Below are 25,175 nucleotides of genomic sequence, written 5' to 3'. Positions count from 1 at the left end.
TGGTCTCAACTTACTATTGAGAGTAAAAATAGTAGAGTACACCAGTTGCAATATAGAAATTTGGTTGGGCATTAGCAGTTTTTCTCATGTCAGTCACTCAGACATGTCAGCTAACAATTTTTAGATTGGTAGTTTGTCACGCCAGCCATCTAAACTTGTAGTAATCATGGCCGAATACCCACGGGGCACATGCCAAGAGGCCTTGACCTCCAGGGGTCATTACAAAATGTGTAGAACTGCAGGAAATGTACTTTTAACTTTCCCACCTGGATATTTAATAAAAAAATCTCAAGAATTCACAAAAATATTCTGGTGTTTTATACATGTCCCAATGTGGGTGATAATTTAGAGATAACAGTTTCGCTGTTCATACTCCCAGACTTTATTTTTATCAAGCTCTTTTTAAAAATGTTTTAATAAAAATATGTATAACAAATTACAATAACAAAAAAACAGGACATCACTACACGTATATTTTCTCTAAAGAAACATAAAGTAAACAGAAACAAGAAATAAAAATCACTACACATGAATTGCAAGTTCTTATTTTACTCTCAGCAGTAAGGACACGTCACTGGAACCAACAGCGACTGCGCGGCCTGTTTGAATGATAGCTGATGAACGAATCAGGAATGAGATTTTACTGAGGGCCGGTGCAAGGCCAATAAACACGTTGCATAGTGTGGCTGGGCGGGAACACAAGGTTGTGAGTATATGTGTAACAGCAACGGAGTGGTAAGTGCCGCTCAAAATAGCTGCTACCTCAACGAGAAATATAATTGAACTCCTCTATGGCTCTGTTTGTATGACTATACTGAAATTAATCACAAGGTGTAACTTTGAGAATAAATGAAATCAGATCTTCTGTCCATTCATAAAGCTAGCATGTAAAACGAAGGCTCAGCCCTCTTTGAGTTTAATGGAATCTGCACTGTTTATTTACAGGAACGGAAAACCCATCAGATAACTGCGTATTGCGTTTAGCTAGGTCAATACATACATGCGGACTATTTGCTAACACATTAAGCTACATTAACTAGCTAGTTAACTTGACCTATTTAGCAAAGGCTGGCTGACAGATTTGTCACTTATGTTGCTATTTCTTGGTCATTTCTACATACAACACGAATGTCTTAATAATTTGGTTGGTCAAGGCAGAGAAAGAACCAATGCTGTGTTGGAAAGAGCTGTATGAATAACAAGGAATGTTTGCAGTCTAGACGGAGTTGCATCCATTTCCTGGTTTGATTCTTCGCCACATCAAACTGGCGGTGCGCATGTCCTTATCAGGGGCGATTCATTACGCCGATTCTGTTGCAAAACGTCTCAAACGGGGAGGGACCTACCTGAATTGTCCAATATAAACTTTAATTTGAGTTGCAATGCTTGGACTAATGCTTACACACCTAGTTGGAACAGACTGAAGCATGTCTTTTAAACCCAGTCAGTGATTTCATCGGGGAAATAATGTTGGTTTAAGACAAGTTGTTAATAGATCGCGGTTTTGTGTTTAACGTTGTTCAAGTGAGTTTTCCAACAGAATTGGGGTTTAGTTTGTAGACTGAAGCGCCATGTTTTCAAACCCTGAATTACTATGAAAATCATTTATGGAATAGATTTGTCTCATGGCCAATCTACTGACCAATCTAGTAAAAACTGACTGGTTGGGAGTGTACTTTTTGTGCTGCTCTGATTCATGCACAAGCAATGCAAGTGTGGAAGTTTGGAAAGGAGCTTGCTGCCTCGCACCTTCACTGCTAATGTAGATTGTCTTTCCAAAAGGGATAAGCCAAGTTATCACTCCCCGTGTGAAGATGACGAAGTTAGGCTTCCTGCGGCTGTCCTATGAAAAACAGGACACGTTGCTGAAGCTGCTCATCCTGTCTATGGCTGCAATCCTCTGTAAGAACACATACACTTTATATCCCTTTCTGTTACTCTACACTTATATTCCATACTATTATTATTATTATTATTAGGGCCATTGTCACGGACTCTTGATGATGCAACGTGTAGAGATGGTTTAGACTTGTTCTTTCTCCCCCTTCTTGTTAGCCTTTTCCACCAGGCTTTTTTCTGTGTTAAGGTTCGAGAGTGTCATCCATGAGTTTGATCCGTAAGTCCACTGCTTTGGTTCCTTAATCCTCAGATTCATGGCAGTTTATACATTTTTTCTCAATGTTGTTTAAAACCAGAAATGGAGCATGACCTTGAATGCTTTTCTGCTTCATCCTCAGATACTTTAACTACAGAACAACCCGCTTCTTGGTAGAAGAGGGGTTCTACAACTTTCATAACTGGTTTGATGACCGGGCATGGTACCCTCTGGGGAGAATCATCGGTGGCACTATTTACCCAGGTAGGAATGGGATGACCTGTTCAACACAATACTGTACAGTACTTTACATTATAGGGTGATTATCTAGACATTAAAATGTTCAGCTAAAAAAAGTCCTGTTAAGGTGGCTTTGGGTAATAAAGTAAAATTTTTTCCCCCCTCTGTTATATAGATCCTTTCTGGCCTATCCCACACATTCTTTTGGTAACAGCAAGCTCACAGGCTAGTAGCTAAAATACTTGCCCTTCGTTAACTCTTTCTGTTCTGCCCTGTTCCCCCAGGCCTGATGATCACCTCTGCTGCTCTGTACCACGTCCTGAACTTCTTCCACATCACCATCGACATCCGCAACGTCTGTGTCTTCCTGGCTCCCCTCTTCTCCTCCTTCACTGCCATCGTCACCTACCACTTCACCAAGGAGCTCAAGGTAGGTTGCAGCACACCTGGGTCCTGTTCAGCGGGTAGAAAACATAAAGAAATTGAGGGAAGTGGGGAGGTAGCCTACAACCTGAAAATGCTCAAGAGCTCTGAAATGTACTTGTTTCCATGGCTTTCATATCTACGGTCTATTTCTTGTAGGATGCAGGTGCTGGGCTCTTGGCTGCTGCCATGATAGCAGTGGTACCTGGCTACATTTCCCGTTCTGTCGCAGGCTCCTATGACAATGAAGGTATAGAAATAGCCTCATCCCCATGAACATGCCAGTTTAAAGGACTTGGCCCATGTTGTGGTCTTTAATATAATTTGTTTTTCTGTCCAGGTATTGCCATCTTTTGCATGCTGCTGACGTACTACATGTGGATCAAGGCAGTCAATACAGGCTCCATATACTGGTCCGCCATGTGTGCCCTGGCCTACTTCTACATGGTGAGACTAACGCCTCTAAAATAAAGAAATGATGAGGAACTTTAACAATCGAGAGAACTTACAAAATGAAAGGTACAGTAACTTAGTCCGTGCTAAAGATTGTGACACTTCTCTCATGGTGCTCATCTGAAGGAGGCTTTCTTTCACTGCTTTCAAGATGAAGAAAAAATATAAAGTGGTGTGCATCGTTATAATAGGATGGCGCCGGAGAAGATAGCAGACGTTTTACGTGCCCCCAACCGATTGTGTTTTTTTGTTTGTTTAATTGCGTTGTTTGTAACTTTTTTTTTTACTTATTTTGTACATAATGTTGCTGCTACAGTCTCTTATGACCGAAAATAACTTCTGGACATCAGGACTGCGATTACTCACCACGGACTAGCAGAATCCTTTTTTTCCTTTAACGAGTCTGACGAGCTCGACGCGAACGATATACTGCTTTCTCGGGGACAGGCCCAGATCCCCGTGATTTGCATGAAGAGGAGGCGGGAAAAAATGGACCGGAGGGCGGGCTGTCTTCTGAGAATTCGTAGGCGATTGAATAAACCCCCACTTCCTGCTAGCAAACGTGTAATCTTTGGACATTAAAATAGATGACCTACGTCGAAGATTAAACTACCAACAGGACATTCAAAACTGTAATATCTTATGCTTCACGGAGTCGTGGCTGAACGATGACACTATCAACATACAGCTGGCTGGTTATACGCTGTACCGGCAGGATAGAACAGCAGCGTCTGTTAAGACGAGGGGCGGTGGACTATGTATTTTTCTAAATAACAGCTGGTGCATGATATCTAAGGAAGTCTCGAGTTATTGCTCGCCTCAGGTAGAGTATCTCATGATAAAATGTAGACCACACTACCTACCTAGAGTTTCTGTATTTTTCGTAGCTGTTTACATACCACCCCAGTCAGAGGCTGGCACTAAGACAGCATTGAATGAGCTGTATTCCACCATAAGCAAACAAGAAAACGCTCACCCAGAGGCGGCACTCCTAGTAGCCGGGGACTTTAATGCAGGGAAACTTGAATCTGTTTTACCAAATTTCTATCAGCATGTTAAATGTGCAACCAGAGGGAAAAAAACTCTGGACCACCTTTACTCCACCCACTGAAATGCATACAAATCTCACCCTCCATTTGGCAAACCTGGCCATAATTCTATCCTCCTGATTCCTGCTTGCAAGCAAAAACTAAAGCAGGAAGTACCAGTGACTAGATAAATAAATAAAAAAAGTGGTCAGATGAAGCAGATGCTAAGCTGCAGGACTGTTTTGCTAGCACAGACTGAAATATGTTCTGGGGTTCTTCCGATGGTATTGAGGAGTACATCACATCAGTCATTGGTGTCATCAATAAGTGCATCGATGACGTCCCCCCCACAGTGACCGTACGTACATACCCCAACCAGAAGCCATGGATTACAGGCATCATCCGCACTGAGCTAAAGGCTAGAGCTGCCGCTTTCAAGGAGCGGGACTCTAACCCGGAAGCTTATAAGAAATCCTGCTATTTCCCCCGACAAACCATCAAACAGGCAAAGGGTCAATACAGGACTAAGATCGACTCGTACTACACTGGCTCACACTCGTCAGATGTGGCAGGGCTTGCAAACCATTAGACTACAAAGGGAAGCACAGCCAAGAGCTGCACAGTGACACGAGCTTACCTTCCCAAGTTCTCTCACGTCACCCCACTCCTCCGCTCTCTCCACTGGCTTCCAGTTGAAGCTCGCATCCGCTACAAGTCCATGGTGCTTGCCTACGGAGCTGTGAGGGGAACGGCACCTCCGTACCTTCAGGCTCTGATCAGGCCCTACACCCAAACAAGGGCACTGCGTTCATCCACCTCTGGCCTGCTCGCCTCCCTACCTCTGAGGAAGCACAGTTCCCGCTCAGCCCAGTCAAAACTGTTCGCTGCTCTGGCACCCCAATGGTGGAACAAGCTCCCTCACGACGCCAGGACAGCGGAGTCAATCACCACCTTCCGGAGACACCTGAAACCCCACCTCTTTAAGGAATACCTGGGATAGGATAAAGTAATCCTTCTAACCCCCCCCCCTAAAAGATTTAGATGCACTATTGTAAAGTGGTTGTTCCACTGGATATCATAAGGTGAATGCACCAATTTGTAAGTCGCTCTGGATAAGAGCGTCTGCTAAATGACTTAAATGTAAATGTAAACTACTTCTATGCTCACTTTGAGGCAAATAACACTGAAACATGCATGAGAGCACCAGCTGTTCTGGAAGACTGTGTGATCACGCTCTCCGCAGCCAATGTAAGACCTTTAACCAAGCGTCCCACCTACTCAACAGCCAGTGGAATCCCGTGGCGCGTTATTCAAATACCTTAGAAATGCTATTACTTCAATTTCTCAAACATATGACTATTTTACAGCATTTTAAAGACAAGACTCTCGTTAATCTAACCACACTGTCTGATTTCAAAAAGGCTTTACAACGAAAGCAAAACATTAGATTATGTCAGCAGAGTACCCAGCCAGAAATAATCAGACACCCATTTTTCAAGCTAGCATATAATGTCACATAAACCCAAACCACAGCTAAATGCAGCACTAACCTTTGATGATCTTCATCAGATGACACTCCTAGGACATTATGTTATACAATACATGCATGTTTTGTTCAATCAAGTTCATATTTATTTCAAAAACCAGCTTTTTACATTAGCATGTGACTAGCATTCCCACCGAACACTTCCGGTGAATTTACTAAATTACTCACGATAAACGTTCACAAAACAAATTATTTTAAGAATTATAGATACAGAACTCCTATATGCACTCGCTATGTCCAATTTTTTAAAATAGCTTTTCGGTGAAAGCACATTTTGCAATATTCTGAGTAGATAGCCCGGCCATCACAGGCTAGCTATTTTGACACCAACCAAGTGTGGTACTCGCCAAACTCCGATTTACTATTAGAAAAGTTTGATTACCTTTGGTGTTCTTCGTCAGAATGCACTCCCAGGACTTCTACTTCAATAACAAATGTTGGTTTGGTCCCAAATAATCCATAGTTATATCCAAATAGCGGCGTTTTGTTCGTGCGTTCAAGACACTATCCGAGGGGTAAATAAGGGTCACGCGCCTGACGTGTTTCGTGACAAAAAAAATCTAAATATTCCATTACCGTACTTCGAAGCATGTCAACCGCTGTTTAAAATCAATTTTTATGCAATTTTTCTCGTAAAAAAGCGATAATATTCCGACCGGGAGTGGTGGTTTTCGTTCAAAGACAGAGAAAGTAAACATGGAGTCGACTCGGGCACACGCCCCATTGTCCTCAGATCGACCACTATCAAAATGCGGCAATGTTTTTCAGGCATGGGCTGCAAAGCCACGATTCAGCTTTCTGGCGCCTTCTGAGAGCCTATGGGAGCGTTAGAAAATGTCACGTCATGCCAGAGATCCCCTGTTTTTGTTAGAGATGATCAATAAGGCCATGAAATGGTCAGAGAGAGCGCTTCCTGTTTGGAATCTTGTCAGGTTTTGGCCTGCCAAATGAGTTCTGTTATACTCACAGACACCATTCAAACAGTTTTAGAAACTTTACGGTGTTTTCTATCCAAATCAAACAATCATATGCATATTCTAGTTACTGGGCAGGAGTAGTAACCAGATTAAATCAGGTACCTTTTTTTTATCCGGCCGTGCAAATGCTGCCCCCTAGCCCAACAGGTTAAACAAGTAAGTAAGCATTTCATTGTAATACAACACCTGTTGTATTCGGTGCAAGTGACTAATAACATTTTATTTAATATGAGGCAAAAACGTTAAACCAACTGAACACACCCCTTATGTCTGTAGGTGTCCTCCTGGGGTGGCTATGTGTTCCTGATCAACCTCATCCCCCTCCACGTGCTGGTCCTCATGCTCACTGGCCGCTTCTCCCACCGTATCTACGTGGCCTACTGCACCGTCTACTGCCTGGGAACCATCCTCTCCATGCAGATCTCTTTCGTTGGCTTCCAGGTATAAAAAAAAAACTTCTCCTTATTCTCTCCCTTCCTTCCCATAGACACAGCAGCTGCCCAGACGTTGCTCCAACTGGAGCAGTCAGTTGTTAGACTGCATGTCCATTGCACGTTAGCTTGTGAAGACAACATGGGTCCATGAATATGATGGCCCAATATGATTATTTACAATGAGTAAGCCATTATATATTGTATGATTTAGTCATTTTTGCTGGTGGAGATTTTGGGAAAACTCACACACACAGTTTATTCAACTCCTTGTCTCCCTCTCATCTCCATTTCAAGCCAGTGCAGTCGTCTGAGCACATGGCAGCATTCGGGGTGTTTGGCCTATGTCAGATTCATGCCTTTGTGGACTACCTGCGCAGCAAGCTAAACGCCCAGCAGTTTGAGGTCCTCTTCAAGAGCGTCATCTCCCTGGTGGGCTTCGTACTGCTCTCTGTGGGCACCGTGCTCATGCTAACCGGTAAGAGGCTCGCCAAGGATCCACTCAGTAAAATACGCTCATTCAAGTCCAGTTAAAAATGTTGAACGAAAACCAATACTGCTGTATTAGAATTCAGGTCTGCCACTCAGACAGGCCTGGGCAATACTCTACTCAGTAATGTAGACTTCTATTTACAGGCCTGTTTGGTCGTTCAAAGCTTGTTTGCTGTTGTTGAACCTGTAATTACATTTCTCTATCAACACAATTCCTCTATAAATTTGAGATTCTCCAGATTTAAAATGCCTTTTTTAGGAACATACTGATATGGTTAAGATTAAGAAAATGCAAAACAGTATACCCATTAAGTATCAGAACTACAGTAAGTGATTTGGTGGTGCCTTTTTGTTCGACATGACTTGACTGTGTTGTGATTGTTGCATTTCTCAGGGAAGATCTCCCCCTGGACGGGTCGTTTCTACTCACTGCTGGACCCATCTTACGCCAAGAACAACATCCCCATCATCGCCTCTGTGTCTGAGCACCAGCCCACCACTTGGTCCTCCTACTACTTTGACCTGCAGCTGCTCGTCTTCATGTTCCCAGGTACATAGATTATTCTCAATCAGTCTCGAATGTCAGAATCTTGCTTTTTAGATGATTTTTAGATGAATGGATCGATCAGAATACCTTTGGGACAAAGGTACAAAAATCACTTGTGAAGAAAAACATTGCGGTGCTTTAATGAACCTGCGTTGCTTCCTCCTGACAGTGGGTCTGTATTACTGCTTCAATAACCTGTCTGATGCAAGGATCTTCATCATCATGTATGGCGTCACCAGCATGTACTTCTCAGCTGTCATGGTAAGTCAGCTAGCAGATTATCTCTTGAATGAGAGGAATATTTGACACCATACATTTTCAAATATTCCAATATTTCTGCTGTTGTGAGTAGTACTTGCACATGGTACCTAACTGTCAGAGCTCTAGGGTTGTCATGATACCAGAATTCAATACCGATACCAGGTTTAGTTGCAAAATACTCAACCAAAATGATACTCGATGTCGAAATTATACCACACCAAGAAAAATAAAGTGTATTGGCTAAAGTCACTGAATAACCGACTGTCCTTTATTTTTTTAAACATTGAACAATATGTTGTTAATGGTTAGAACTACTGAAATAACAAATAGAATATCTTATATTCAATTTCTTAAAAAAATAAAACATATTAAATAACAGAAAAATATCTTAATGTCCTTATGCAAAACTGAGACTCGGCGCATATAAAATCATTTTACAATTGCATCTAAACTGTTTTAAAATGTAATATGCTGCATATAAGGGTTTAATTAAATCTATGTCTGTAATATTGGATCAAATTACATTCATTTGACCTATGATTCATTACAGTTAAATAATTGTATGTATTAATTGAATAGTTTAGTTCCAAAACAATGAACACTTTGAAACTCATTTTAAGTTTACACACAATGGATTTTATACAGCATACTACCATTCCGAGTGCATTTCAACTCCCAGGGTGCAATGCTCCGCCCAGGGCTGCTGGCTGGCTAGTGGCTACTGCTAGCAAGCCCAGACAAACAAAGTAGTTTAAATATATTGCTGTCATAGCTAAATGAGTGCATTTCACATTACTTTTGGGTTGTAATCGTATTATAATTCTCACATGAATGTCATGCTGAAAATACTGTATGTTCATGTCATTGCCACTAAAAAAATAATTTGAATTTAGTTGCTAGTAGAATAACATTACAATGCAAAATATCATGTGTAGAGTCGTTTGTCGTTTTGCAACTAAACCTCCCTTGCACTGCTTTATAACACCTTTTGCATAGTGGTTTCGGTGTGCTGGTCCTCATCTGCTCTGTAAGCAAAATATTCTCAGTTGTTCCCCACGATTACATCGGGGAGGGGACTGTGGATCGTTCTCAGTCCTTTCGTTAGTCACGCGATATCTCAGACAGCACTGGCCTGATTTTGATGAAACTTGGGTGAATGAATTGTCTTGCCATAGAGATCCGGATTTACAAAATTACACCGATTGGCCCAAGGCGGGAGCTTTAGTAATTAACTGAAATGTGTGAGTCACACCAGAGGAAGAGGCGACACTAGAGTGGGAACTGGGCCCAAAATCGGTCTTCTCCAGCAGGTGGTGATTTTTCTTTGGCACATCACATGGAGTACAGGGAGTGGATTAGGTAAAAAAGACTGGTACCCAGTGGTGTAAAGTACTTAAGTAAAAATACTTAAGTCAGTTCTTTTTTTTGTACTTTACTAATTATTTGACTACTTTTACTTCACTACATTCCTAAAGAAAATGTACTTTTTATTCCATACATTTTCCTTGACATGAAAAAGTTATATTTCCAATGCTTAGCAGGACAGGAAAATTGTCCAATTCACGCACTTGTCAAGAGAACATCCCTGGTCATCCCTACTGCCTAAGCATTAAACATTTATGGCAATTTAGCTAGCTAGCTTGCAGTTGCTAGCTAATTTGTCCTATTTAGCTAGCTTGCTGTTGCTAGCTAATTTGTTGTCATTTTACCTGAAATGCATAAGGTCCTCTACTCTGACAAGTAATCCACACAAAACGGTCAACCGACTCGTTTCTAGTAATCTCTCCTCCTCCCAGGCCTTTTCTTCTTTGGACTTTATATGGCAATTGGCATTTAACTTTCATAGTTACCACGACGACCGACCGAACTCAGTTCATCTTTCAATCACCCATGTGGGTATAACAAATGAGGGGAAGCCACGTGGTTATCTGCTTCTATAAACCAATGAGGAGATGGGAGAGGTAGGACTTGCATCACATTCAGCGTCACAAATAGAACTGACTTCTATTTTAGCGCTTGGCAACGCAGACGCTCGTTGGCGCGCGTGAGCAGTGTGGGTGCAGTAATTGAATAACATTTATGTTTAAATTTATTTTGCAACGCTCACACACATGACACAAGCGGTGTGGTCAGCATGTTAGTTTGTAAATGATGTTGGAGTGTGCCCCTGGCTATCCGTAATATTTTTTTTTTTTAAATCGTGCTGTCTGGTTTGCTTAATTTGAGGAATTTTATACTTTTGAGACTTAAGTATATTTTAAAGCCAAATACTTTTACTCAAGTAGTATTTTAACTGGGTGACTTTTGCTTGAGTCATTTTCTATTAAGGATCTTTACTTTTACTCAAGTATGACAATTGGGTATGTTTTCCACCAGTAGTGGTGCGCGGGTCAGCTGTTTGTTCACCCGCCCACAATTGCTAATAACCCATCCGCAACTGCCCAACTATAGGTGAAAACCTTAGTCCCGCACTTGACCCTAACCCGTTAATGTAGAAAATGCAATGTAGGCTACTGACAGACGGCTTCTCTTCTGTCATTATATGTTGCACGAGAAGACTGAATAAACCCTTGCTCACCAGAATGTCATAAATCAGTAGAATGAATGCCTCCATCTAGTTGACATGGGTAAAGTTCTCTTTCAGCTCTGCTTCTTTCACGGAGCAAAGCCATTTAGGGGCTTGGTATAAAATGCAATAACAAAAAAAATGAAAAGATTTTCTGTGCAAAATTTCCAAATGACATCAGTTTGACCGGTTGTAAGGAAATGGAAAGCTGTGAGAATGACCTATCATGTTTCTGATAAGATTTAATTTCAGCTTGGATGCATATTTTGTGCTTTTATGATACTAATAAAGTTAGCACCTCTACAGATGGTATCTAACTGTGCATTCGCATTATCTCAAGACACTGTTCCAGGGTCATAATTTAGCCTACATTTGGTGTATCATTTTACTGTAAGAAATGCTTACTTCTGCAGGAGTTATATTAAGGCTATGTGAGAGGTTATAGAACTATAGTCAGTGTCCAGAGATCAGTTTCCAATTAACCCATCTGAACAATAGGCTACAGTTCCCTTGATGTGCCATAGGCCTATTTGAAGTCTTTGTCTTGTGACTCTCAAATTTGTATAGCGCTTCACAATCACACATGACATGCTATCATCCTATTTTATCACTTCGACAAATATTTTCCCAAACATTACTTTTCTAGCCCTCCCTTTATTTTCAACTCTCCATTTCACAGCTTATCTTATTGAATTAAACTCCTACTTTTTTGCCTCCATGGATTGACTAACTTTTTCTGCCTGTTCCTAAAAGCATTTGGCGTGTAGGCTATTTGGTGCGTGTACAGTTAGGCCCTAAAGCTTATGAACTAATGCCAGATAGCTTTAAATAATGAAAGAAAAACCTCAATGTAGCCTATAGCTATCAATTGCAATGCGAGATTAGGCTTCCACTATTGCCTGTTGTGCAAGCAGATGAGCTCCCAGAAAGAAACTACAGAGCAGGTGTGTTTAACTCATCCAGCTGCTTCTCTCCTCAGGTGCGTCTGATGCTGGTCCTGGCCCCAGTCATGTGCATCCTGTCAGGCATTGGTGTGTCCCAGGTCCTCACAACTTACATGAAGAACCTGGATATCAGCCGGCCAGACAAGAAGAGCAAGAAGCAGCAGGACGCCACCTACCCCTTCAAGAACGAGGTAAGAGAGGAAGGATACATCAAATTGTATTTGTCACATGCGCCGAATATAACAACGATGCTATCAACAAGGGTTACCGGTACCAAGTCAATGTGCAGGGGTATGGAGTAGCTGAGGTAATATGTACATGTAGGTAGGGGTAAAGTGACTATGCATTGATAATAAACAGAGTAGCAGCAGTGTGTGTGAATGTTTGTTTATATTACTGAAATGCAGCGCTGAGAATGTATCCATTGCTACTGGATATCATTCCAACTTTTGATAAGGGTTAAGTGATCTAGTGAGATCTAGGCCCGGTCCAGTAACAACCATTAAACCCTAGACACTTGTATAGATCTGAAAGTCTTTCTAGTATTTGTTTCACTGATATCCTGTACCATTTTGTCCACCAGGTGGCCAGTGGGATGATTCTGGTCATGACCTTCTTCCTCATCACCTACACTTTTCACTCCACCTGGGTGACCAGCGAGGCCTACTCCTCCCCCTCTATTGTCCTGTCAGCCCGCGGTGGAGACGGCAGCCGCATCATCTTTGACGACTTCAGAGAGGCCTACTACTGGCTCCGCCACAACACCCCAGAGGATGCTAAAGTGATGTCATGGTGGGATTACGGCTATCAGATAACGGCCATGGCCAATCGAACAATTCTAGTGGACAACAACACGTGGAACAACACACACATCTCCAGAGTGGGCCAGGTGAGGTGTTTTTTGTATTGATGACTTAACATGGGACTGATAAGTGGTAAAATCCTATCCTCTGTTAATGACTGCTTGGTACCTGTGACTGCTGAACTTCAATTAAACTGTTTCTGTTGACCGGTAGGCCATGGCGTCCACTGAGGAGAAGGCCTATGAGATCATGCGGGAGCTGGATGTCAGCTACGTCCTGGTCATCTTTGGTGGACTAACGGGATACTCCTCAGACGGTATGTCTACAAAGCCAGTGGAAATTATCAATGTCCATCACCCTATGGATAATCACTTTGTTGAATTATTACAGCTTCTTATTATTACAGCATCTTAACATATTTCAGATTACATTATTTAACTCATGATCATTAGTTGTCAATGCCTAATACATACATTAGATGGAGCACTTTTTGCATGTCCATAAATCAACTTCAATGTCACTCATGCTTTAGGTCTGCTAACACTTCCTCTGTCCTCTGTGCAGACATTAACAAGTTCCTGTGGATGGTGCGTATAGGTGGTAGCACAGACACAGGGAAGCACATCAAGGAGCACGACTATTACACCCCCACTGGAGAGTTCCGTGTGGACCGCGAGGGCTCCCCTGTCCTGCTCAACTGCCTCATGTACAAGATGTGCTACTACCGCTTCGGGCAGGTCTACACAGAGGCCAGTGAGTAACCCTGCATGATTATAATCCATATGGCAGGTCTGCTCTGAAACTATCTAGTATCAGGTATGCTTGTCTGACATCATCCTCTATCCCTTCAAACTAATATCCTATTTCTCCTGATTTTTCAATGATTTCCTGAAGTATCAGAGTGGTATTATACCTCATAACACGTCTCCACAGAGGACTGTGTGTGAAAATATTATATTCCTCATCTTGGCCCGAGTCCTGATTTTCTAACCCTTGTTCCAGAGCGCCCCCCTGGCTATGACCGAGTACGAAACGCTGAGATCGGCAACAAGGACTTTGAGCTGGATGTGCTGGAGGAGGCCTACACTACAGAGCACTGGCTGGTCAGGATATACAAGGTAAACTTTCTTTCTGTGACTACTGTCTTACTCGCCTTTGTATTTATTCAGTCCCGCCCGTAGAGTACCAGGCCATTCCAGGGGGTTATTTAAATGAAATGTTTCTAGTCAAATGTGTTGTTTTCACCTTATCGGCTCAGGTATTCGAGCCAGCGACGTTTCCGTTACTGGCCCAACACTCTAACTACTAGGCTACCTGCCATTTGCATGTAAACCCCTCAAACTCCACTCTTGACCTCGAAGCCAGTCACACTGCATTTTTTTTCATTGTTCCTCCCCTAATCAGGGACTGATTTAGACCTGGAATACCAGGTGGGTGTAATTAATTATGAGGTAGAACAGAAAACCAGCAGGCTACGGACCTCTTAGGGTAAGATTTGAATACCCCCTGATGTAGATACTTATTTTAAACCACACATTATTAACACTGTCCTGTGTTTACCCCCTTGAGGTGAAAGATCTGGATAACCGAGGGCTCTCACGGACGTAAAGCCCTCCAACCCGTCATCGTTCATGCACCTCTTTTAGCACACAGCACTGAAAAGCCTTCCCCTGTGGTCTAACTTTTTCATTTTGTTTTTTTTGTACTTACCAATGTGGAGTCTCTCTCGTCTGGGAATAGGAGGTGGTGTTTCATAATGTCCAATCAAATATCAAGGAGTGATTTCTGCAATCAATGGCCAAAAGAACGTGCTTTGAATTTTTACAATTTGGTCAATTAAAGAGGCATAAATGTGACAAAATGGTATGTTGTCTGTAATTTTTTGTTTTGAATTTGCTTTGCACAGTACAATGCAACCTTTGGCCGATTTTGTTTTTCCCAAGAGCTTTACATGATTCAAGATTTGGCAACCTTTTCAACTCACAAATTGTTTTAATGATTTTGCTTACTGAATACCAAGACGACGGTATGATTTGAACCGTGGGGGAAAAAGTACTATATATGCAGTGGTAACTGGTCACATTTCATAGAAAAGGAACACAAAGGTTTTTCTAAATGGGTCACCTACACTGTATATAGCTGCAGTTTCTCACGGTTCAAATCCTTGTTCACATTGGCAGTTTAAGTGACACTTTTTAAAGAAATGCATATCCAATTCTAATCTGCTCTTTTTCCTGCAGTCTGATCAGCCAAAAAGCACATGACATCTGATATTTCAAGCCACAGATGGTTAATTAGCATAGACTGTTATTTGGCACATCTTGTTGCTTGCGCGCTACTCAAAGTTTGGCAAGGACATGTGGTAGCTAACTAGCTTGTTAATTGTTTACAAACAAATTAGAATGTGTTAAAAGCTTAACAGATAGCTAGCTAGTTGGCTGCTGTGGCTAGCCAAAAAATGACACTTTTTGTAAGTTGGTTCATCTTATCTTTTGATGCTTTAAGTGTTCTTACACTGATTTTAACATTCAAAGCAACTGGGAAATGTCCATGGCAGGCATTGTCACATTAGCCTGCTACATAACTTCTGAGTGATGGTAAGCACGGAGCACTACAACCTATCAACAGACTGTATGCCATTGCACACACATACGTTGTTACTATGACAATTAGCGTAGCCAAGTCAGCAAATGACTGCTGTCTGAACACACACACACACACACACACATCTGATTTGGTCACTTGTAACTAACTGTTTGGACAGCCAGTATTCCAAAACGGATTTGAGCAATAAGGGCTGCAGTGTGAACAACGCTTAAACTGGAACTGACTGCATTGTAGCAACATGAACACTTATTCAAATATTTTCATATGTACCCCTGACAAGTGAGCACTTAGATATGGTCGTTTACATAAATCCATAGAATGTTGGAATTGCGTATAGTAAGACATTTTCAAAATTCTATAGCAATATAGAGTGGGAAAGCGGCCATGCGTTTGGACAATTAATAGAAACTGCAGTAAATAAAACCTAATAAACATCTGTTGTCCGGAATTGGAGTCCATGCAGACCGGTGCACCAATCAGAACCACAGTAGGCCTATAGGCAAATAAGCCATTTGCCAAACGGGCCTGCCATCATTCACTTTGAACTGGACTGCTTGTTAACAGGCAGTAGCATCATTAGGACGCGTTCGCCACAAAATACACCTGAATGGATTTCTGTAAATTCCACAGGAGTCCTCTTACATTTGGGAACTTCACAGCTTACCTTTTCATGGCTGTTTAATCAATAGGACTATCTCTCCCTCAGTTGCTGAATCACGTCAACAACAAGATCAACTACTGCTAGCTAGAGCCAGATGAGCTAAAATGTAATGAGGGAACATTAGATAAACGTTTTATGTAGTTGGTTGTCAAAATTGCACTGACTAACAATGGGTAATAGTAGCCTGCTTGTCCTTCTGCAGCTTGCTTCCCAATGCATGCTTGTTCCAACCCAGTTGATTGACAACTGAGAGAGATGCTAACAGTCATTCAAGTTCAGCATAGCTAGAAAAGCAATTCACATTTCTTGCTAGTGTAACCGATGTGAAATGGCTAGCTAGTTAGCGGTGATGCGCGCTAATAGCGTTTCAATCGGTGACGTCACTCGCTCTGAGACCTGAAGTGGTTGTTCCTCTTGCGTTGCAAGGGCCGCGGCTTTTGTGGAGCGATGGGTAACGATGCTTCGTGGGTGTCAGTTGTTGATGTGTGCAAGGGTCCCTGGTTCGAGCCCAGGTTGTTGCGAAGAGAGGGACGGAACCTACACTGTTACACTAGCTAACCAAATGACACCTGAATCTCTATCTGTAGCCACCGAAAAACGATATGAGGGGAAAAAGTTGTCACTCACCCACCCAATGACATGAAATCCTTCTAGCAGCTTGCTAATGTTAGGATACTTATTTTTTGCTGGCTAAATAAATAGCTAGCTACATAAATAGATAAGCTAGCCTAGGGGTGTCAAACGCAATCTGCGCACTGGCCATATTAAAAAAAAACTGTAACGACCCTGGGTTTATAACCGCGGTAATCGACTCTGCCGCTCGAGCATGCTTTTGCGGCACAGTCGATAGCGCGTCGGGCTTGAAGGTCGAGGGTTCGAGACCTGCTCCCTGCCTGTTCATTACAAAACAATGAATTATACGGCCAGACATAGCATATTTGCTTTTACAAAAAAAATTGGGCATTGATTGATTTAATTAGAAAAATGTCCCTTTTATAATGTCCACTTATGTACGTAGGATGCTCTATATATAGCATTTTAACATATTCAAACAAAATAGATTTTTATTTTGTCCAGCCTTTGCTGTTATGCTTTCAGACCCTAATCAGAAAGTATTTAACAACTCCAAATAACATGTTTTTTTTATGTGCACTGCATGAATCACCGGTGCGGTTGAATGCAGCATTGCTGTATGGTGCACTGAAAATGTATCGTATTTGAGTAGCCAGCTTAGGCTACTGCTCAAATGTTGCTGTAATAGGCCTACATGTTTCTCATTTGCATGGTGTTTTGGTGCAGGTTTGGTTTTTTGGTTATTCATTGTCAAACTTTAAAACCCGAAGCCAACATGCAACCTTTTAGTAGCCTAGCCATACTGTGGCATGGCTGTAAACGGGACACACGAAAGCAATGCAATTGAAGTTTAATTCACCGACTCATTTATACTCGCTTGTTTGTCTTGTTCGGTCACCGGACCTTGTGTTTGACGCATGTGCGCTAGCCTATTCGCTACGTTATGACTGAGTTGTGATCATTGCCTTTGCTAGTTTGATTGTATTGACATTCCCAGCCTTAGTCGTCCGTTTTTGTTCAAAAATATTGAGTCATTGAAACTGAAACAGTGCTTCCCGAATGGGTAGAAGCAGCAAACAAACTACCAGGCCAGCTGTGATTTACAACCTGAGCAATATTTATTCTACAAAACTTAGTCCACTATGTAACAGATTCTAGTTTTGAGAACAGAACACTGTATTGAGAGCAAATGTTTAATCAATGAGAAAATGTGCAGAATGTTGGCTAAAATCCATCTTGGTCCATCTTCTCCCACTGCCTGCCACTGGGCTTCCTCTCAACATATTTGGTGATGAATGGGAATGGCAACCGGTTGCTTTAGATTTATACATCTGGTGAAACATCTGACTCATTGTTCTATCTGTGTATGCAGTCTCTGAACTAAATGTCAAACCACAGCTCCACCCCAAGGAAAATGACTGACTGCAGTAACAACCAACCATGTGGTTAAACGGCATTAAGATTTACAGTTCCCCTGACCCTAACCTTTTAACGTAACTCCTACATGTAACCTAAACCCTAACCTAGCTAACGTTAGCCACCTCACTAGAATTCATAACATGTCATATGTTTTACAAATTCATAACGTATTGTTGGTTTTGCAAATTTGTAACATATTGTACATTTTTAAAACTCATAACATATTGTTGTTCGTAACATATAATACACAATTGGTGATTCAATTAATGCTCAACATATGAAACATAACAAATGTATTGTCTCGAATTTACTTACATATAATAGAAAATGCTCTGAGACCAGGTTGACCACTCACCAGCCTGGTTAAACCAGACTGAACTCTTCTTCACAAAACACAATTTATAGACACATACATTTTACAGTTTAGTCATTTAGCAGACACTCTTATCCAGAGCGACTTACAGTAGTGAATACATACATTTCATACATTTTCTTATTTATTTTTTGTACTGACCCCCGTGGGAATCGAACCCACAACCCTGGCATTGCAAACACCATGCGCTACCAACTGAGCCACAGTGAAGGAGTACACATTTCTTGTGTTAGAATTCCATCATAATGATGACAGTTGAATCCTGCAGATGAAGAATCAGATCTGTCTTTTGGAGAAAAAAAAATCACTTTACGAATCATTTTTTTTTAATTATGGAAAAGAATGAAATAAGAAAACTAGCAAGTATAATTCAAAGAGAGACGTTTGATGACATGATCTTTCAATAATGACACTTGATGTGGTATACACATTCCCCACCCAATAAATATTTGACCAGTGGTGTAAAGTACTTACGTCGTTTTTTGGGGTATCTATGCTTTACTATTTATATTTCTAACAACTATTACTTTTACTTCACACATTTTCACTGATACCCAAAAGTACTCGTTACCATTGTAATCAAATCAAATTGCATTTGTCATATGAGCCGAACACAACAAATACTGTGAAATGCTTGCTTAGAAGCCCTTAACCAAGAATGCAGTTTTAAGAAAATAGAATTAAGAAAATATTTACTAAATAAACTATATTTACTAAATAGCCGGGTGGACATTTGATTAATTGTTCAGCAGTCTTATGGCCTGGGGGAAGAAGCTGTTAAGGAGCCTTTTGGACCTAGACTTGGCACTCGGGTAATGCTTAGCAGGACAGAAAATGGTTTAATTCACGCACTTATAAAGATAACATCCCTGGGCATCCCTACTGCCTCTGATCTGGCAGACTCACTAAACACAAATGCTTCATTTTTAAATGATGTCTAAGTGTTGGAGTGAGCCCCTGGCTATCCGTAAATACATTTTTAAAAAATTAGAAAATTGGGACTTCTGCTTTGCTTAATTTAAGGAATTTGAAATTATTCATACTTTTGATACTTAAGTATATTTTAGCAATTGCATTTACTTTTGATACTTAAGTATATTTAAAACCAAATACTTTAAAACTTTTACTCAAGTAGTATTTTACTGGGTGACTTTCACTTTTGCTTGAGTCATTTTCTATTAAGGATCTTTACTTTTACTCAAGTATGACAATTGGGTACTTTTTCCACCACTATATTTGACAATATCAGAATTTTTCAAAATGGACATACAGAATATGGTTCTTTGTTGCAAGGGTTCAATTGTTTACTTAGGTTGTTGGTGATAATTTCTCTGAAATAAAGTGAATCCTTACCCATGTAGTTATGGCTTGTGCTCTGTCACAAATGTGGTCAACAGGTGGGTAGGATGCCTTGGTGGAGGTGTACCTTTTTATTAAGAAGGTTTTACTTAGTATAATTGGTAAGAGATGGGCTGTATTAAGCATTCATCTTTAGAGCCTGTTGAGGTGTGTCAAACACCCCTGTAACTGACATGCAATCCCAAGATGGTGTTGAGTCCCAAAGGCAAAGAGGAGCCTTCCAATATGTCAACACTGAAGAGCCATCAGTGCTAGACTACTACTGCTGGTCCATCCTGAATATGATTTTTTCCTGCTTGCTGTTTGGATCAATTGCGTAAAATCAGTCCATAAAAGGTTAGTCTCTATAAAATCCTCTTTTTTTAATAGCCTTCATAATGTATGAGCTATCAGTATGTATGACGAACACACCTTTATTGCATTGCAATTTCAGGTGAAGAAGAAATTGTCTGAAGGAGATGTGGAAGGGGCAAGGCGGGCATCAGGCACTTCTTTGGGATTCAACGTGTTGGCCCTGATTTTTGGAGTGGGAATTTGGATATACTTCTTTTACAGTTACTATCCTGTCTTTGAAGAAATGTGGAAAAAGGGACATGGAATCCAATGCAGCATGTATGCTAATTGTATTTGACAACTTACATCTTCAGGAAAACATTGCCCCTCAAAATGAAAGCATGAAATCAAGCATTGTATTTGGGTAGTTATAGAATCCACTTTTACAAGGGCATGCAATATAGTGTGAGAAGACGTGTTCCAGGGCCAAGTTTGGGAAACCCTGATATAGATGACGTCACCATAGTCTAGGACCGATAAGAATGTCGACTGAATAATCTGCTTTCTACTATTTAGCGAGAGGCAGGACATATTTCTATAGAAGAGACCCATTTTTATTCTCAGTTTCTTAACTAACTCATCAATATGCTCACACCCCCATTCCTACTGCCTGCATTATTGTTTGCCACTGGGTCTTAAATCGTACCAATTTGTTTTTTTCAGTTGCCCATGCCATTTCAATATTTCAATAATAAATCATTAGATTTTTCCATTGTGTCAATGATGGCTAATTGATGGACTTCCAAGTCCATCAATTAGCCATCACTGACACAATGGCATGACCCTGTCATTGTGTTGTAGAATTTGTGAATTTTGTCTCTTGTATAATAAACTCTATACATTAGTTTATACTGTATCAAGCATACATTTCTGTTACCTGTAATTCCCTCCGTCTTGTGCCAACATCAGTTCTTTTAGATCTTGGTTTCAATAGTTTATATTTTTTTATGAGATTGTTAGTTGGAAATGCAGGTTTTGTAGACCTTCCCTATCATATGAACATCATTTTCTGACTCAAATAAGATTCTCTCAAGGTTGCTCTGATGTCAAAAAGATTTCAAATTTAAATCAAATCAAATTTTATTGGTCGCAAACACATGGTTAGCAGATGTTATTGCAAGTGTAGCGAAATGCATGTGCTTCTAGTTCCGACAGTGCAGTAATATCTAACAAGTAATCCAACAATTCCACAACAACTACCTAATTCACACAAATCTAAGTAAAGGGATGGGTTAAGAATATGTACATATAAATATATGGATGAGCAATGACCAACCAGCATAGGCAAGATGGTATAAAATACAGCTGAAGTCGGAAGTTTACATACACCTTAGCCAAATACATTTAAACTAAGTTTTTCACAATTCCTGACATTTAATCCTAGTAAAAATTCCCTGTTTTAGGTCAGTTAGGATCACCACTTTATAATTAATCTATACTCACCTGATGGCAGAGAGAGGGTGATGTTCAAAACTTGGTATGTCAAGCCGTGTTAGCTGGGGCTGGATAGTCTTGAGCGATGCTTGGACAGTGTACACACACACACCTGACAGCTAGCTAGCTTTAGCTCGATGTTTGGTGGTTTTTAATATAAGCTCCCTCTCTTGTCTGTCAATACAGCTACCAAGCATTACTTGTTGGTGTCCCTTATTATAACTAACCTGGCGAAAGCTAGCTTGAGTGATGGTCAGGTAAGTAACGTTAGATAGAGTCACACAGATTCTACTTTGAAACCGCTAGAACACGTACCCTGTGGCAGGCCCACACTGTCTCTGTTCATTAATTCAATCTTGTGAACAACATAGAAAAATAAATGAATTTATGCAGTCAAAATCATTATCCATCTTAGTAGTTAAAGTTTGGGTTCTACTAAGCTATAGTACATGGACTTGTTTTAAGGTCATACCAATGGATAATTTTGCAATGTGATTTTGAATTTTAAGACCCAATGAAGTATCAAAAAATATTTTAAATTGATTTGATGAAAAATGTAATTTGGCCTTACTGCTTACAAACGCATTGAAAAACAGATTCACTACATGGAACAACAGATAGTCCCCCCCAAAAACTCTAAGGGAAATTTGTTCTGAAGTGTCTGTCCTATATCTGAGAGATATAAGATCAGGAAACAAACACACACACACACACATACACATATACATATATTTTTTACAGAGCTATATATATATATATATATATATATATATATATGTATATATAGCTCTGTAAAAAATTAAGAGACCACTGCAAAATGATCAGTTTCTCTGGTTTTACTATTAATAGTTATGTATTATGTATTATTCTATGTATGTTCTATGTATTATTCTATGTATGTTTTATTCTATAATCTACTGACAACATTTCTCCCAAATAAAAATAGTCATTTAGAGCATTTGTTTGCAGAAAATGACCAAATCTGAGATCTCTTTTGTTCTAGGCCTGGTTCACGTCAGGCAATGCTTCTTGTGAATTGCAAACTCAAATTTTGTGAGGGTTTTTTATAGGGCAAGGCAGCTCTAACCAACATCTCCAATCTCATCTCATTGATTGGACTCCAGGTTAGCTGACTTTTTCAAACCTACACTGTGAATGTTTAAATTATGTATTCAATATAGACAAGAAAAATACTATAATTTGTGTGTTATTAGTTTAAGCACACTATGTCTATTGTTGTGACTTCGATGAAGATCAGATAAAATTTGATGACCAATTTATGCACATATGGAATCATGTAGTAGCCAAAAAGTGTTTAACAAATCAAAATACATTTTATATTTGAGATTATTCAAATAGCCACCCTTTGCCTTTGACAGCTTTGCACACTCTTGGCATTCTCTCAACCAACTTCACCTGGAATGCTTTTCCAACAGTCTTGAACGAGTTCCCACATATGCTGAGCACTTGTTCGCTGCTTTTCCTTCACTCTGTGGTCCGACTCATCCAAAACCATCTCAATTTGGTTGAGGTCGGGGGATTGTGGTGGCCTGTTCATCTGATGCAGCACTCCATCACTCTCCTTCTTGGTAAAATAGCCCTTACACAGCCTGGAGGTGTGTTGGGTCATTGTCCTGTCAAAAAAACAAATGATAGGTCCACTAAGGCCAAACAAGATGGGATGGCGTATCGCTGCAGAATGCTGTGGTATCCATGCTGGATACGTGTGCCTTGAATTTTAAATAAATCACAGACAGTGTCACTAGCAAAGCACCCCCAAACATAACACCTCCTCCTCCATGCTTCACGGTGGGAAATACACATGCGGAGATCATCCATTCACCCACACCGCGTCTCAGAATGACACATCGGTTGGAACCGAAAATCTGCAATTTGGACTACAGACCAAAAGACAAATTTCCACCTGTCTAATGTCCATCTCTCGTGTTTCTTGGCCCAAGCAAGTCTCTCCTTATTGGTGTCCTTTAGTAGTGGTTTCTTTGCAGCAATTCAGTCTCCTCTGAACAGTTGACGTTGAAATGTGTCTGTTGTGTACTTGAACTCTGTGAAGCATTTATTTGGCCTGCAATTTCTGAGGCTGGTAACTCTAATGAACTTATCCTTTGCAGCAGAGGTAACTCTGGGTCTTCCATTCCTGTGGCGGTCCTCATGAGAGCCAGTTTCGTCACAGCGCTTGGTTTTTGCGACTGCACTTAAGGAAACTTTCAAAGTAGTTGAAATTTTCCAGATTGACTGACCTTCATGTCTGAAAGTAATGATGGACTGTCATTTCTCTTTGCTTATTTGAGCTGTTCTTGCCATAATATGGACTTGGTCTTTTACCAAATCGGGCCATCTTCTGTATTCCACCCAAACCTTGTCACAACACAACTGATTGGCTCAAACGCATTAAGTAGGAAAGAAATTCCACAAATTAACAAGGCACACCTGTTAATTGAAATACATTCCAGGTGACTACCTCATGAAGCTGTTTGAAAGAATGCCAAGAGTGTGCAAAACTGTCAAGGCAAAGGGTGGCTATTTGAATAATCTCAAATATATTTTGATTTGTTTAACACTTTTGGTTACTACATGATTCCGTGTGTTATTTCATAGTTGGTCTTCACTATTCTACAAGGTAGAAAATAGTAACAATAAATTAATCCTTGAATGAGTAGGTGTTTAACTTTTGACCGGTAGTGTATATTTGAACATCTTGGCCATGTTCTGTTATAATCTCCACCCGGCACAGCCAGAAGAGGACTGGCCACCCCTCATAGCCTGGTTCCTCTCTAGGCTCTGGCCTTTCTAGGGAGTTTTTCCTAGCCACCGTGCTTCTACACCTGCATTGCTTGCTGTTTGGGGGTTTAGGATGGGTTTCTGTACAGCACTTTGTGACATCAGCTGATGTAAGAAGGGCTTTATAAATACATTTGATATTAGACCCCTTATTTTTGGCACTACTAAAAACAGGACAGGAGATATGTTTATTCCAAGTTAATCAACATTGCCAAGATTATTATTTCTCACCTGTACAGCATTACAGTGCCAACAGATACTCTACACACCCTTTCAAAATGTGTTCACCTTTTGTGAATTGGCAGAGCTTAAAGATCCTTACGGGAAACTTGTTTCTCCTGAGGAGATGCATATACAGTGCATTCACAAACTATCCAGACCCCTTGACTTCTTCCACATTTTGTTACAGCCTTATTCTAAAATGAATTAAAAAATGTTCCCCCTCATCAATCTACACTCCAATGACAAAGCAAAAACAGGTTTAGAAATTTTTGCAAATTTATAAAAAAAAATACAACACATTTACATAATTATTCAGACTCTTTACTTTGAAGCAGCTTTGACAGCAATTACAGCCTCAATTCTTCTTGGGTATGACGCTACAAGCTTGGCACACCTGTATTTGGGGAGTTTCTCCCATTCTTCTCTGCAGATCCTCTCAAGCGCTGTCAGGTTGGATGGGGAGCATCGCTGCACACCGATTTTCAGGTCTCTCTCTATTTGAGAGCGAGCGAGAGAGAGAGAGAGAGAGAGCGCGAGAGAGAGAGCGAGAGAGAGCGAGAGAGAGAGAATGTTCGATCGGGTTTAAGTC

At 40.6% G+C, this 25,175-nt stretch overlaps 1 protein-coding gene across 3 annotated transcripts; it reads left to right on the top strand.

Annotated features, from left to right (window-relative positions):
* Positions 1 to 682: 682 nt before the first annotated feature.
* LOC115148899 (dolichyl-diphosphooligosaccharide--protein glycosyltransferase subunit STT3A-like) lies at positions 683 to 14,667 on the top strand. Of its 3 annotated transcripts, none has more exons than XM_029691196.1 (16): positions 683 to 735; positions 1,783 to 1,902; positions 2,056 to 2,116; positions 2,238 to 2,359; positions 2,620 to 2,765; positions 2,918 to 3,008; positions 3,099 to 3,205; positions 7,039 to 7,203; positions 7,491 to 7,671; positions 8,080 to 8,235; positions 8,402 to 8,493; positions 12,039 to 12,194; positions 12,587 to 12,892; positions 13,020 to 13,122; positions 13,371 to 13,559; positions 13,809 to 13,987. In XM_029691196.1, the coding sequence occupies exons 2-16, from the start codon at positions 1,815 to 1,817 to the stop codon at positions 13,985 to 13,987; spliced, it is 2,142 nt and encodes a 713-aa protein (XP_029547056.1). In that variant the 5' UTR covers positions 683 to 735; positions 1,783 to 1,814. The 3 variants fall into 3 exon arrangements, with proteins under 3 accessions (XP_029547056.1, XP_029547057.1, XP_029547058.1); XM_029691197.1 differs by lacking the exon at positions 683 to 735 and adding an exon at positions 1,368 to 1,524; XM_029691198.1 differs by lacking the exon at positions 683 to 735 and adding an exon at positions 14,376 to 14,667 and having other exon boundaries at positions 1,815 to 1,902; positions 13,809 to 13,924.
* The last annotated feature ends 10,508 nt before the right edge of the window (positions 14,668 to 25,175 follow it).

The sequence above is a fragment of the Salmo trutta genome, chromosome 15, assembly GCF_901001165.1.
Source record: "Salmo trutta chromosome 15, fSalTru1.1, whole genome shotgun sequence".
Classification (NCBI taxonomy): Eukaryota; Metazoa; Chordata; class Actinopteri; order Salmoniformes; family Salmonidae; genus Salmo; species Salmo trutta.
Note: the sequence above shows the minus strand (reverse complement) of the source record. Positions and strands in the feature narration are given on the sequence as shown.